Source organism: Aythya ferina (assembly GCF_964211825.1).
Source record: "Aythya ferina genome assembly, chromosome: 10".
NCBI classification, from domain to species: domain Eukaryota; kingdom Metazoa; phylum Chordata; class Aves; order Anseriformes; family Anatidae; genus Aythya; species Aythya ferina.
Window position 1 is genome coordinate 9,409,399 of NC_140306.1, and position 14,572 is coordinate 9,423,970.

At 65.5% G+C, this 14,572-nt stretch overlaps 2 protein-coding genes across 2 annotated transcripts; one reads left to right on the forward strand and one right to left on the reverse strand.

The window, feature by feature from the left end:
• Positions 1–1,787: 1,787 nt before the first annotated feature.
• Positions 1,788–9,455, reverse strand: CCDC71 (coiled-coil domain containing 71). The gene is made up of 2 exons (XM_084531093.1): positions 7,572–9,455; positions 1,788–7,470 (listed from the first exon to the last, which is right to left on the reverse strand). Exon 2 carries the CDS (start codon positions 7,407–7,409, stop codon positions 6,228–6,230), a length of 1,182 nt encoding a protein of 393 aa, XP_084387219.1. The 5' UTR covers positions 7,410–7,470; positions 7,572–9,455; the 3' UTR covers positions 1,788–6,227.
• Positions 9,456–9,781: 326 nt separating this feature from the next.
• On the forward strand, positions 9,782–13,938 carry LOC311442195 (uncharacterized protein). Its single transcript, XM_084531094.1, has 5 exons — positions 9,782–9,986; positions 10,662–11,047; positions 11,422–11,582; positions 11,969–12,101; positions 13,221–13,938. The coding sequence occupies exons 1-5, from the start codon at positions 9,836–9,838 to the stop codon at positions 13,425–13,427; spliced, it is 1,038 nt and encodes a 345-aa protein (XP_084387220.1). The 5' UTR covers positions 9,782–9,835; the 3' UTR covers positions 13,428–13,938.
• Positions 13,939–14,572: the final 634 nt, after the last annotated feature.

The following is a 14,572-nucleotide window of genomic DNA, read 5'->3' on the forward strand; positions in this document are numbered from 1 at the left end:
GTTTAGCCAAGGTGAGGCAGAGGCCAGGTGGCCCACGCACGACGTGAGGGTGCCCCGCGGGCTGGCCGGGAGCTGGCGCGATGTCCCTGGGGGCTGCCATGCCTGGCAGTGCGGCACCACCAACGCGTGGCACGGCCGGGACTCACCGTGCAGACCTGCCCGTGCCTATGCAGACACGTCTCCGGCACGCGGAGCCCCGGGGCGGCAGGGCAGCCAGCCTGCTCCCCCCGTGCTGGCACCATGGGCGCCGCCAAGCCCGGAGCCAGCCCAGCCCCGCTCACCGAGCGCCAGATCCCGAGGTCCTGGGGAGCGGCCGGGCTCGGCAGAGACCTCGCTGTCACGCGGGGACGGCGCCTTTTATCAGCCAAGGCTGAAGGAAGGAAGGGGACCCACGCGCTCTGCGCACCAAGGCTGTGCTCTGGCCGCACGCACGGTGTCAGGAAGACACAGCAGGAAGGCACACGGGAAGAGAAAGCAGCCCCCAGGGCCCGGCAGGGCTCGATGGATGCCCCGACGTGGCCTCAGCTCATCCCCAACACCTTGTCAGGGCGAGGGATGCTGCAGGCAGGGTCCTGCCGGGTCCCTGTGGGCCCCCTGCTCAGCGCTGTGGGTCCCTGCAGGTTTGGGGCAGGTTGGATGTGTGGCCCCCGCAGCCGGGAAGCCCAGAGGAAGGGAAGGGCCCTGCTCAGCCGGGCTCTGACGGCACAGGGCGGTGACCGGCCACTGTCCTTGGCTACTGTAGTAAGGAGAGAGCTGGAAGGAGATGAGCTGATAAAGAGCCATTAGCACGGCCCAGCACGTCTGTATCGGCAGGATCTTGCCAAGCAAACCTGATTTGCGTGGAGGAGATCACAAGTGACCTGATAAAGGTGACTGTAACAGGATCTCTGGCCTTGAAACGCGAGGTGGAAGCAGGAGGGAGGGATCCCCAGTCCCCTCCGAGGGACCAGGCTCCCCGAGGGCTGCCCTGACGTCCCACCAGAGCCACGGTGCCCTCAGCTGCCCCACGGCCGACAGCTGGCAGCGCCTCGCCTGCGGATGCCACGGCTGGGGACAGCGAGCTCGGCTGCGGGGCAGGGAGCTCTGCCAGCACTTCTGTCACCAGCGCTTTGAAGCTGCCGCCTCGAGCCTGCAGCCCCGGCTCCGGCAGCACTGGGACAGCGCTGGGAGCACCAGCAGCGAGCTGCGTGGCTCGGGGAGCCGCAGGGGAGGAGGCAGCGCTGGGCTGAGCGTTGGAAGCACTTCAGTGTGCTCAGCAGGCGGCCGGCGCTTCCCAAACATCCTCGGGAGCCGAGCACTTCAACCAGCTCCCTGCCCGAGGACTTCGCCCCGGCTCCCCGGGGCTGACTCACCCGGGCGCCGCGGCAGCTCCCAGCTCCCAGCTGCTGCCGGTGGCACGGGGAGGAGCCGCTGCTCGGCTGGGTGCCGCCGCCGTTAGCGCCGGGTCAGCGCTCCGCCGGCACGGCGGCACACACCGGAGCCGGCTCGCCCAGCGGAGAACAAGGGCGCTGTGTTCAACCAGCCAGAAGGGATCCAGGGGGAGGCCGCAGGGTGGGCAGCGGCTGGCGGGGAGCTGGGAACTGACCTGGAATGAGGGCTGCTGCCCGTTGATAGAGGTGGTGCTGCTCTGGAGCATCTCTCATCCGCATCCAGGCATTCCTTCGGGGAGTCTGGGTGACCCCAGGCCTCACAGGGGGGGAAGGGAGAGCAGGGGCACAGCGAGGAGGCCACCCCGCAGCGTCCCCACGGGGCTGGGAGCAGCAGCAAAGAAGAGCCGGACACGCTGGGCGGTTCTGAGCACCATTTTACTGAAGGGCTGGACACCTACGAGGACTTCATAACAAAAAGTTCACTTCATTTAAGAGAAAAGACAGGCTGCTTTTTGTCCCGTTCCCTCCTAAGAGTGGAATAACACCAACGCTGTCTTTTCGCTCAACAATGCCATTCCAAAATATACAACACCGAGAGCGGGGCGGCCCGGCCTCATATCGAACATTAAATATACCTTCGGAAACATTCTACACAAACAAATGAAACAGTAAAAAGTTCACTCGGGAACAAGATGGTCAGTCCGTGCGGGTTCACCATACAAAAGTGTGGAGCTGGCAGCAGCAGCCTGGGCACGGCCGGTGGCTGCTGCCCCGTGTCTCCCGGGGCTCCCCGGTGCTGGGCACCACCAGCGGCTGTGCTGGTGGCACTGGTCTGGGCTGGAGAGGAGCGGGGTGGTGTGGAGGTGGCTGGTGGAGAGGAGCTCGTGCTGACCTGGAGCCCCACGTCCCGGCCTCTGCGCCAGGAGGCTCCCCGGGAACGCTGCAGCTTTGTCCTGTTGCAGGGTTTGGGGTTTTGGGCAGACCGGGGTGCACTCCCCAGTGCCCTGCTCTGCAGGCCGTGCCCAGGGAGGAGGGGAGGTATTTTGGGGGTAGCTCTGCAGCACCCGCTCTTTTGTAACAGCCTCGAGTGCCTGGCTGGGGCTGTGGGAATCAGCAGACTCTCACAGGGGCTGCCTGCGGGCGACAGGAACCAAAAGGGCTAATTAAGACAACAAGGAGAGTCCCGGAGGATAATAAGGCCTTTAAGGGACTCCCCAGGGGCGAGGCCTAATCAGCCCTGCAGGGGAAGTCATTTCGGATGCTCCCGCAGGGAACAGGGCTTCCAGAGGGCAGCAGCCCTGAGAGCGGGGCCAGCTCCTGGGCGCTGGGGGCGAGGACAGCAGAGGCTGCACAGGGGCAGCCCCAGGCTCCCCGGGGCCCGCAGCTCCCATGCTGGCACACTGCTGCAGGATGGGCAGGGACAGAGCTCAGGAGCCAGCCACAAGGAGAAGAGAAGCTGTTGCTTCCCTGCAGACACACCGAACTGCCCGGCAGCCCGTGCCCCACAGCACGAACGGGGCCAACCCGGCTGGGCCCCGGAGCGATTCTGCCCCTGCGGTGCCCTTTGCTGGACTCTGCGTGAGGAAAACCCGGGTGAGCGGCAGGCTACAAAAGAGGAGTAACAAAATAATCCCCTATTTTGCGGAAAAGTGCTTAAGAATTTCTGTACAGGGTCGCTACTGCAGCTGGCTCTCGGGGGGAACGCAAACGGCTCGGAAGCAGCAGCGCCGCGCTGCGCGGCTCGCAGGGAGGAGGCCGAGGAGAAACGTCTCCAGCTGAAAGCAGAGGCAGGGGGTGAAATGTGATCACAGTGCACACGAGCTTCAGAACATGTCCAGCAGCGAGCAGCGGGATCTCAGCCCGGTGTCTGATGTCAGCTCCCCGCTGGACAAGCTGCTCTTCCCCGCGGACCTCGCCGGCGGACATCTGGGGCACGCAGGAAGCTGACGGGCCTTGTCTGCTGGAGGCGAAGCAGAAACTCGCTTCTTGGCAGCTGAACAAAAGAAGGATGGACTCCCACGAACTCAGCCTGAAGAGCGGCCCTTTGACCGCCGCCTGGCTGGCCGCTGGCAGTGACAGTGGCAGGAAGGCAGGTGGCAGGAGCGCTGTGCTGCCTGCCCAGCTCTGGGCTGTCAGGGTGCCCGGAGCAGCGCGGGTGAGGCACCTGGATGAATGTGAAGTGAGTAACGCAGCAGCAGGTCTGAACAACCCGCGCCCGGCACACACCAGGACACTCCAGGCAACGCATTTTCCTCGCGCCACGCCGCTACCGGGCCCCGCCAGGCAAATGATCCCAGTGTTGTCACAGTAATTACGGGTGGAAGGGACCTCTGGGGAGCTCTGCTGAGGCCAGCGCTGCCTTGTGAGCTCAGGGCCCGGTGCTCTGCGTTGCTGATGTGCAGAAACACCAACAGAGACCGCGCTGACCGCTGCCAGCCCCCCAGCACAGCCCTAGACACTTTGACCACTTGCCTCTCCCTGCAGAGGCCTGGGAGCAGAGCGGGGAGGCAGGGAGTGGCACAGAGGGGTGAGGAACAGGAGGGAGGCGAGGGATGGACCCAGACAAGTTGGCTTCAGGTTCAGGCTTCCTGCTCGGGCTGTGTTCAGCCCTGCTGGTGAGCAGCTGCTCGTCCCAGAGGAGCCCAGGCGCCCCGTGGGGATGTCTGGTGGTGCACGGAGAGGCCCCGGGACAGCTCCGGGTGCCCTCCTACGGGGCTGGGAGCGGGGAGCCAGCAGAGCAGTGGGACCACAGGGCCCTCCTCAGGGCACCGCCAGGAAGAGAAGCTCTGACGTGAGCCTTCAGGAGCTGGCATGTGGGAGCGTGGGAATGAGAAAGGCCCGAAGGGATGGGAACAAAAGGGACAAAGCGATTTTTGGCCGGTGAACAGCGCCGGAGGGTCCGTGCTCATCCAGCACCGTGTCAGGAAAGGGAACTCTCTGCCAAGGCATTTCAAGACACGGGAGCAGGAGAAAATATTCCCTCCTGCTCCGCAGCCAGCCAGCGGCATTCACAGGTCAGCCTCGAACACTGCGAGTTACGATCCCTGACAGCAGCCCGGAGCCGAGCGCCTGATTCAGAGCCTGCCATCGCCTCCCGCAGCGAGCCTCCACCAGCACTGTGCCCCGGGACACCAGCTCCTCCGCCCTCTCACAAATCTCCTCTCTCTCCTCTCCCTGCCTCAGGCTCGCTCTCCGAGCTGGGGATGAGGCACCGACCCCTTCTGTTAAGTGCTGAAATCCGGACAGGTGCTGGAGAGGAGCTGACACGCAGGGAGCTGCGGCTTCCCAGAGCTCATCCCTGCGGCCGACGTGCAGAGATTACTGGGTCAGACACCTGGCGCTTTGAGCTGGGAACGAGTGGATTACTGCCCTGCTGCTGCGGAGCCCTGAACACCACGGGGTGCGGGGCCAGGCCCCCTCCCCGAGCTGCCGGGCTCCGCAGGGGCTGTGCAGGTCCCCACGGGGCGCCCCAGCTCCACCCGAGCTTGCACACCCGACCTCCTCCAGTGTGTGGTCCGTCTTTTTTGCCTCTCAGCGCAGGCAAAACCCCTCAGCAGCAGTTTGGGGTGCCTCCTGGGGACGGGCAGAGCCTTTGCCGAGCTGTCCCAGCTGCCTCACGCCTCCCCGCAGCACCCAGGGGGCAGCAGAGCCGCTCTCCATCCCCATTCTCCCTGCTCCTGCTTCATCCACACCACCCGACACAAAGAAACTCTCCACGCCCAAGTGCTGGTCACTGAAGTGCTCCTCTCAACGCCTCTGCTCTGATTCGGGCCCAAACATCCCCCTGGGATAGCGGTGGGACGCGTCCCATACATTCAAACACTGCGGGTGTCTCCTCTCCCAGCCCCTGGAACCTGCTCCCGACGCGTCCAAGCAGTTACAACACGGGCAGGACTTTTTGGGCAGCTCTGCTCAACAACCCCAGCCCTGAGGCTGCCACAGGCACAGTTCACATCCTACGTTCACAGCGGGGGCACCGGAGGGCGGAACAACACCGGGTTCTGCGGCTGAATCGCTCTTTGGAGGGAGATCCCCGAGGTGATTCCAGAGCTTCTGCTACCGACGGACGGAGGAGGCACCTGGAGGCGCCTTGCAGACCTGCAGGCAGCAGCCCAGGAACGCTCCCCCACCTTTTAACGCAGAGGTAATACCGAAAGTATGATTAAAACTACACTCACTATCAGCTGATAATTCTGCACGTTGCTTGGCATTGTCAGAGACAAACAAGTGGCTGCAATCCCGCCCGCTGCCGAGCCGTCCGAGCGCGCCCAGAGCAGGCTGTCACCACACGGACTCACAGCGAAATCCTGGCACCTTCAACAAAAGACTGGCTGACGGGAAAGGGGAACAAAAGCTCTCGGACCCGACCCCGCAGGGAGGGAGGAAGTGCATCGTCCCACAGCTCCCGGGCTGTCTGCACACGTAGGGGTGTGTAGCTATATAGATCATAAAGTTAGAAAATTTGATCAAAATAAAACCAGTAAATGTACAGCTTGAAAAAAGAGCGTTATCACAGTGCATCCATGTCATGAGAAAGTCACGTGTCCTGCCCCTGCGCGAGCGCACAGCCTGCCACGTTCAGAGGAGAGCCCAGAGGGGAAAAAAAAAAGCGAGCTGCTCGGCTCGCCGCGGGGCAGGGGCAGCGTCCCGCGTGCCTAAACGTGGTTTTGTGCTGGTGCAGTCAGTTCTGCGCGGCAGGGCAGGCAGGAGCAGCACGAGCAGGCTGCTCTGTCCGCAGGTTAGTCGGCGTATCCTCACCAGACACCAGAGACCCAAAGTCGCTCCCAGCCTTCGCCCCGCTCCGGTGTCAGGCTCGTGTGGAATTACTTACAAAAAAAGTGACCAAGTGAAAGCGAATCAGGGGACGCTGTGAGAGTGGGACAAGGGCTGAATTCGGATCACGGGGGACAGGTTGACTCGAAGAATCTTCTGTGCTCTCCTCCTCACTTCGTCGTCGGAAGAAGAGTTGCCCACCTTGATGGCCCGGAATTTCAGCAGGTTCAAAGTGCTCTGAGCCCGTCGAGACTTACTTTGGACAGGAATGGCGTTCGACCTCTTCCTCTGCGGTGCTTCCCTCGCCTCGGCGGCTCGTTTCCTCTTCTGCCCAACAGTCTCCTGGTAAGTGCTGCCATCCTTCCACTCCGTTTTCCGTACCAGGGCTTCCTTAGCTCTGATTTTCAAGGCCTTGGACGGCGGCGCCGCGGCGCAGCCCTGGGACGAGCTGCCCGTGATCCTCCCGTTCAGGACCCCCGAGGCTTTGCAGGCGTTGCTCTCCTGCAGCACTCCACCCTTTGGTCCCTTCAGAAGATTGAAAGTGAGGGTGGCAGAAGCGGGGGCTTTCTTTACCAAACGCTTGTACCTCTTACCTTTCGATATTTTAGCCGCCTTGCCCGAAGGGAACTGCCTCGGCGGGCCGGAGGCCTTGAGGAGTTTAAGGTCTGAGGGCGAGATCCCGAGAGGCCCTCGCGTCAGCTTGGATTCCAGACGTGAGGCGGGGGTTTTCAGCGGCACCAGAGCCTCCAGCACCACGGAGAGCCTCACCGCGGGGTACACGTCGGGGTACATGCTGGCAGGAAAGCCCACAGCCGAGGCTTTGGCCGTGCCGGATCTCGTCTGCTTCAAGGAGCTCAGCAGCAGGTTGGTGGAGTTCCCTTTAGAGACCGGCGGGGTGGAGACTTTGGGAGGGCTGAGGGGGAGGCGGGTGGGCGACGCGGGCGCCTTGGCCACGGCGTTTCTGGCTGGAGTCCTCGGGGGATCGGCGGTGCAGCCGCGCGGCGCGCTCTGCTCCGTGTGGCTGGGGGTGTCGGCGGTGCACGAGCTGTAGCCGTACACATCCTTGCTCCTCAGGATGGTGGGCTGGTAGCCCTCCTCCTTGAGGCCCTGGATGAAGGCCACCAGCTGGGTCTCTGTGTCGGAGAGGTCCTTGGACATGGGGTTGAAGACTCGCAGGGCCTCCTCCAGCACTTTGTGTCCCGCGGAGGAAATTCGCGACCAGGAATGGACAGCTTTTTCTTCCGCATTGCTCACTGCAATATTCATGGCATTAGGCAATCGGGCGCTTCAAAAAGGTCCAAATTACTGGAAAAATAACCCTCGACACCTCAAAAGGAGAGAGAAGACAGTTAGCTGACAGCAACTGAAAGCAGCTCACATTTTTAAGCAGGGACCCGAAAGCATCACGCCCAGGCTTTGGCTACTCACAACCAGCAGGCTGGAGGCTGTGCTTAACTCGGGCTGGCAGCAAGAAAGCCCTGCCAGGCATTTCTCTCTGCAGTAAAACTCAAAACTTCCCTCGCAGAAATATCCTCAATCCCAAGCCAAGATTTCAGGCAGTCCCACCTCGCCACCCCAAGGTGCGGGGTTCTGGTGGGTAGCTCAGGGAGATCCGCAGCCCGTTTCCATCTGGGAGGGACACTCCTGGCCTGCAGCGCACGGCTCTCACCCTGCCCTTCCCTAAATCCTTTCCCCACGCACGTACTGAGAACACCACGACCGAGCCACGTCCACACTCCCACTGATGAATTGAGAAGTGTGGGCACCTCAGCGCTGTCAGTGTCAGATTCAACCTCCCAGCTCTCTGATTCTGCTCAGAAATTGATGGCGAGTCCCTGCCAAATGTGCAGCAGCCTTCCGAAGAGCAGAGCTGGAGCTGTTTAAGCCGTGCTTCGCTGATGCTCCTGTGCCTGAGCAACGGCTCACAGCTCGCCGTCACAGCAAGCTGCTGCCAGGAGAGTAGGAGGTAGGAAGTTCGAGTGGGGCAGGCACGGAGGAAACAGACATCGCCAGGGCCGCCTGCACAACGGCCCGAGGGACAGCGCTCGGATCGGGCTCCGTGGCACGAAGCAGCTGGGGCAAAGCACCAAGTGCTCGCAGAAGGCAGGGCAGCAAAGAGCGGGGCTGTGTGGTGCTGTGGCTGAGGTTACACACCTTTACCTTCACGGGTACCTCCCTAACAGCACAGAGGGGGCAGTGAGAAATCCCTGCCAGTGGCACGCTGACGGTGTTGGAGGCACGAGTGGAAAGGGCAATATGCAGGGGAGAAAGCTGCGGTGGAACAACGAGCACCTGAGAAGGGCAAGGAACTGCAGACACCCCCTGTTCCTGCCAGAGCAGCAGCTGGGGAGCGCCCATCAGGGAGCAGAGCCTCGTGTTTCTGTGGGCTGCACTGAGAGGGAAGCTACACTAGGGCACAGCTCGGTAGCAGCCAAAAGGAGAGGCAGGAGGGGAAGCACAGGTCAGCGGGGGGGTAAGAGCCTCCGCATGACAGACTAATCTCAGTCAAGTGTTCTGCGGACGTCACAGCAGGAGAGGGATTTGGGGGAGGATAACGCGGCTGCTTTGCAACACTCAGGGTAACTCCCGCAGCAGGGGAGAGGCGCTCGGGCAGAGCTGGGCTGCTGTCAGCAGCTGGTGAGGGCTGCCAGCTCCACAGCGAGCGGGGGCAGCAGGCACGGCGGGGCCGGCGAGGACACAGCGTTTAACCCCAGCCCGTCAGAGGGGGAGAAGCCAGCAGAGCAGCCCAGCTGACAGCACAAACTCAGGCTCTGCTGCCGGGAGCTTCGGGCTGTGCGAGCCCAGGAGCGGCCGGGACGAGGCGTGGGGTCAGAGGCGGTCACGGCCACACGGCTCCCGCCCGTCCCTGCAGCCCCGCTCCGTGCGCTGCGGGTCACGGCAGGGAAGATGGCAAGAAAAAGGCAAACGCCGAGTTGCACTGCCCGCGGGGCGGCACGCCTGCCCGCTTAACGCCCCACCGGGGACCTCTCCCAGCCGCCAGAGGGGCGCAGCCGCCGCTCAGCCCCCGGTACCGGCAGCAGGCAGCGGGCAGGGCAGGGAGGCGCCCCGGGAGCTCGGCGGGGCCGCCCGAGGGGGGGCTCCCGGGGACGGGCGGCGCCTGCAGGGCCCGGCGGGGGGGATGCGGCGGGGACGCCCCGGGCCCGGCCCCCCCCGCTCGGCCCCTACCGGGCCCCGGAGGGAGGGGGCGGGGAACGCAGCGGGGCGGGGCCCGCACAGCCGCGGCTCCGCCTCGACAGCGGCCGGGAGGAGCTCGGCAGCGCCCCCGGCCGGGGAGCGCGGGGCCCGGCCCCAACCTACCGCCCGCCGCCACAGCCGCGCCCGCCTCCGCCGCGCCGCCGCCGCCGCCGCCGCCGCCGCTCCAACATGGCCGCCCGCGGAGCGCCGGAAGCACCGCCCACTTCCGCTTCCGCCTCCTCGCGAAGCCACGCCCCTCCCGCCGCCGGTGCGCGGGGCGAGGCCACGCCCACCAACCCCCCGGTAGGTGGGCTCAGGCCACGCCCCCTCCGCGCGCCCGGTGCGGGGAGGGAGGGGATCGGCCACGCCCACCACCGTGGCCACGCCCACCGCGCGGCGCGTGCCCGGTTGCCATGGCAACGCCCCCTCCGTCCGGTGCCGGAAGCGGAGCCGCGGCGCCGGTTCCGGTTCCGGTGCCGGTGCCGGTAGCGGGGGCGATGAGCGGGCGGGCGGGGCGGCGGCGGCTGGTGCTGCACGTGGACATCAACAACACCGTGCTGCCCGCAGACACCGTCACCGGGCACGGCCCGCGGGAGGCGATCAACAGCTTCCTCTGCACCGCCACGTGGGGGCGCGACGGGACGGGCGGTCAGCGCCGGGACACCGGGACACGGGGGGGGAATTGGGGAACCGGGGGGCTGCGGGCTGGGGGATTGGGGTACGGGGAGGCTGAGGGACTGGGGGAACTGGGGAGACTGGGGGATTGGGGACTGGGCAGACTGGGGGGACTGGGGGTACCGGGGAACCGGGGGGCTGGGGGATTGGGGTACCGTGAGGCTGAGGGACTGGGGGAACTGGGGAGACTGGGGTCTGGGGGACCAGGGACTGGGGAACTGGGGGGTAGGAGGACTGGGGGACTGGGCAGACTGGGGGATCTGGGAGGCCTGGGGTACTGGGATGCTGGGGGGCTGGGGAACTGGGGGGCTGGGGAATTGAGGTACTGGGGGAACTGGGGAGACTGGGGGATGGGGAATCGGGGTACCGGGGTGTTGAGGGACTGGGGGAACTGGGGAGACTGGGGGATTGGGGACTGGGAGACTGGGCAGACTGGGGGACTGGGGGTACCGGGAAGCTGGGGGACTGGCGTGCTGGGGAACCGGTGGGCTGGGGAATCAAAGTATTGCGGGGGTGGGGAACTGGGGGGTCTGGGGGATGGGGAATTGGGAACTGGGGGGCAGGAGGACCGGGAGACCGGGGAACCAGGGCCCTTGGGATCAGTCCCGTGAGGGGCAGCAGCGCCCTTGTCCCCTTTGTCCCCCGCAGGCGAGTGGCAGTGGGTGAGCGACCGCCCCTCTCTGCGAGCCCCCTGCCCCGACGCCGTCAGCTACCACTGCCGCTACGGCCGCGACCCGGCCTTCACCCAGGGGGGCGCGGGGCAGCGCTTCGGCGGCCTCCACGCGCAGTACCTGCGGCTGCTGGCCTGGCCGGGGGAGCCCCACGAGGAGCTGTCGCTGCGGGACGGGCAGGGCGAGTGCTACCACCTCCTGCTGCCCTCCTTCTACCGCCTGCTGGACGCGCTGCACCGCGACGGCCGGGCCTTCGCCGTCGTCTTCAGGACCTTCGGCACCGACCTGCCCCGCGCGCTGCGGGCGCTGCGCTGCGCCCTGGATGGGCAGCACCCGCAGTTCCCTGCCCTGCGGGACCTGGCGGTGAGTGGGACTGGTGGGAGGGGGTCTGGTGGGACTGGGGGGGGTCTGGTGGGACTGGGGGGGTTCTTTCCCCCAAAAAAGGGTGTCTGTGGTGCAGCAGGAGCCCTGCTGGGTGGCAGCCTGCTGGTACGAGCAGTGCTGAGGAGCTGCAGAAGCCCCCTGGTTGTCCCTCAGCAAGCTGAGAGCGAGCAGAGATGGAAGCGAGGGGAGGGAGCATGGAGATGGTCGCTCGCATCCCTTCCCCGGGGGGAGGAAGCTCTCCAGGCTCATCTTCTCTCCTCGCTGCCATCGGGTGTCTCCACCCTGCTGCTCGTTATCTGTGACAGCTCGGTAACGGTCTGTTTGCTTTGGAAACCTCTCACCTCTCCCCGCAGCTCTCTGTGGACCTCACTCCTGGCCAGATACGCTGCAGCAAGCGAGAGGTGGTGCTGAGGAGGGGAGCGGAGCGGCTCGCCACCCGCGAGGATGGGAGGAAGCTCTACGACTACTTCAGCTCTTTGGAGGGAGTCGGAGGCTTCCAGGACCACTATGACTGGTGAGACGCAGGGCGGTAAGGGAGTGGGTCAGGCATTTTCCTCTCCCCTGTGATTGTCCCGGCCTGAGCTAGCTCCTAGTCCTGAGGCCGTTAAGTTGCTGTGTCCCCGATGACTTCCACGCTCCCTGTTTTTGCCTGCAGGCAGACTGGTGGTGCTCTTGCATCTCTCCTCAGGTCTCCATCCCCTGGTGTGCCTCTTGCTTTTCTTTGAACGCCCCCAGATTCGTCCCCTGGCTGCCAAATGCTTCCTTTTTCCTAGGAGGCATCAGTGGGCAGAGGGTCAGAACCGTCTCTGCCTCTCGTCCCATTTCCCTGGTGCTCTCAGTGCCCACCCTCCTGCCTTCCCCTGCCTCCCTGACGGCTCGCCGCCCCGCTTGCTGTTCCAGGTGGGCCAGGAATCAGTTCTCCTCGCAGGGCGGGAAGCCCCTGTGGATCGACCCCCACGATCCCAGCGTTCACCACATCTTCATCGACGACAACATCCGCCTGGACGACACGGACACCATCGTCCGTCCCCAGGTAGGCGGCTCAATGTGTCCCTGCTTTTAGGGCAGAGACGTTTTGGTCCCTTCATGAGAGCACAGAGTGGGACCGAGGCTTCCCCCTGGTGTTGCTGCCCCCCAGGAGCCTGGGGCTGCCCGGGGGAGGCTGGAAGTGGCCGAGCACAGAGCAGCAGGAGAGCGCTGCCCGTGCTGCTGCCAGGCTCCTGCGTGGGGTGAGTCATCCCCGCTCCCTGCTGGGGCTGCATGGCCGCAGCCTGTCCTGGCACCGCGTTTAAACGGCAGTGCCTGTGGTGGGGCAGCACAGGAGGAAGCTGCAGCAGCTGGGAAACGGTCTGCAGGGCACCTGGGGCACGCAGGAGGATGGCGCGCTGGTCGGATGTTCGTTTCCATACCAGCACGGTCAATTACTGGGTCTGTGGCTGGTGACAGGAGCTGTCACTGCCCAGAGCAGCGCTGTTGGAGGCTTTATCCTGTGCCTGGGCTGCTTCAGGTGAATTAATGCGGGAGGCTCTGCTGAGAGGTCCCTGCCTGCAGCAGCTGGAGCCCTGTGTGCCTGCAGCAGGCAGAGAGCAGCTTGCACGGCTCCACGCGCTGCGGTTCAGCCTCAGGCTGCCTCCCTGAGCAGGGAGCGCTGCCTTTCACCATCACAGCCGGGTCAATTGGGCTGCTGGGCTCGGGGCAGCAGGGAAGATAACCTCAGGGCTCCTCTGGCACCAGACCAGCCAGGTGGGATCAATTTATCTTGGCAGCACGCAGCCCGTTCTGGCAGCAGGCTGTTGGCAGAGGCTTTCCTGGGGCTGGCCGCATCACAGCGCGGTTTTCTTCCACTTGCCTGGTGCAGCATTTTCCTCGGGGGAGTCCCAGCCACGCGTCGTGACGAGCTGGTCCCGAGCCAAAAGAGCCATCTGGGAGGGAGGGGACACCCGGAGAAACTGCATCTTCTACCTCCGGAGTGTAACCGGGACCCCTGCCCTCTGCCACCAGCTCGCTTTGCAGGAGACACCGTTAGCTGGAAGCCGAGGAGGGAGGCAGGATCCCACCCAGCGGGATGTGTGCGCTGCTCCTGGGTGCTGTGCTCGTGCCAGGCACAGCCTGCAGAGGCTGCGGGTGCTTTTTTGCTCTGCTCTCCCCGCAGGTGTTCTCGGAGCGAGGCAGCAGCAGCCCCCGGTGCGCCCCGACCTCGGAGCTGTACGACGTCTGCCTGGTGCGGACCGACCTCCTGGAGGCCATCACGGACGAGGACTATTTCCTCCGCTGCGTGAGGAGGTGTGAGGAGAACTATGACCGCTACCTGGCCCGCCTGGGGAGCGGCTCCCCGAGCCAGCAGTGCGATGGACAGTGATGGACAGAGATGCCTCTGTGCTGGCGGGGCCAGGGCTGAGAGGCTCGGGAGGGGACGTGCCCTGCTTCCTTCCTGCTGCACACAAAGTCCCGGGCTGGGCGTTGCTTTGAGCCGTCCCCTCTCCTCTCCGACGTGTGCCGTGTCCACTCCATCCAACCGGGAACCCCCGTGCCCAAACACAAGTGTCCTGGGAGCTTGCGTGAAGGCAACCCCGGAGGAAACTGCTGTCCTTCCCTCACAGCGGTGTGGGAGCTCTCTGCCCCTGTGCCTGCTCCTGGGCTAAGGTTGGGGCTTTTTGTGCCCCTCTGCTCGTGGGGCAGGGCCGTGGTGCTGCCCCGCACGCAGCCACGCTGCTGTTTGTCTCCGTTCCCCCCCCTGCATCCTACAGGGGCAGCTGGTGTGGTGCCGGTGCCCCGGGGAAGCGCGGCGTTACCAGCTCGCAGCGCGGTGTTCTCCCTAGCAGTGACACTCCCTGCCACTTCCACCCGATTTTAAAGCAAATCTCACCCTGTTCCTGCTGTGAGTGCCCTTCCTGTGCGGCCAGGGGATGCACCTTTCCCTCCGCGTTTGCTCACAGAGCTCAGCTAAGCGGGGAGGAATTTCCAGGCAGTGAAGGCACAGGGGAGCCCCCCCTGCTTCCCTCCAGCCTTGGCCACCCCCCTGAGCCCCCCAAGTTTGGGCCGAGCCCCGGGGATCCCCTTGGGGGCGAGCCCCGGTGCGGCAGCGAGCAGGGGGGCTCCGGCTCCTTCCCCCCGGTGCCTCCCTGGAGCACGGTGACCGGGCAGGGCGCGGCGAGCCCGGTGGCCCCGGGGCGGGCAGGACGGTGGGAGAAGGACCCGGGGGCAGGTACCGGGAGCGAGGGGGGGGGGGGGAACGGGAGCGGGCGGGCGCGGCGCCGCCCCCACCGGCAGCGGGCGGACCCGGGGCGGGCGGCGGCGCGGAGCTGCGAGCGGCGGAACGGGCGGCGAGGTGAGCGCGGCCGCGGTGCCTGCCCCGCTCCCGGGCTGCGGCGGCGGGACGGCTCCGGGGGTGCGCACCGGGAGCCCCGGGAGGAGGCCGGGGCGGGGAGCAAGGAGCCCCGGGGTGCGGGAGCCCCGGGGGACGCGAACCGTGCGCGCAGGGAACCCCGGGGGGCGGGGGGTGCA

What these genes read in the sequence shown, in the direction of transcription:
- CCDC71 (XM_084531093.1), bottom strand. Translation starts at nt 7,409, where the DNA reads ATGAATATTGCAGTGAGCAATGCGGAAGAAAAAGCTGTCCATTCCTGG.
- LOC311442195 (XM_084531094.1), top strand. Translation starts at nt 9,836, where the DNA reads ATGAGCGGGCGGGCGGGGCGGCGGCGGCTGGTGCTGCACGTGGACATC. An exon ending in GGGGCGCGACGGGACGGGCG is followed by an intron (nt 9,987 to 10,661) that starts GTCAGCGCCGGG and finishes TGTCCCCCGCAG; the next exon opens with GCGAGTGGCAGTGGGTGAGC. An exon ending in ACACCATCGTCCGTCCCCAG is followed by an intron (nt 12,102 to 13,220) that starts GTAGGCGGCTCA and finishes CTCTCCCCGCAG; the next exon opens with GTGTTCTCGGAGCGAGGCAG.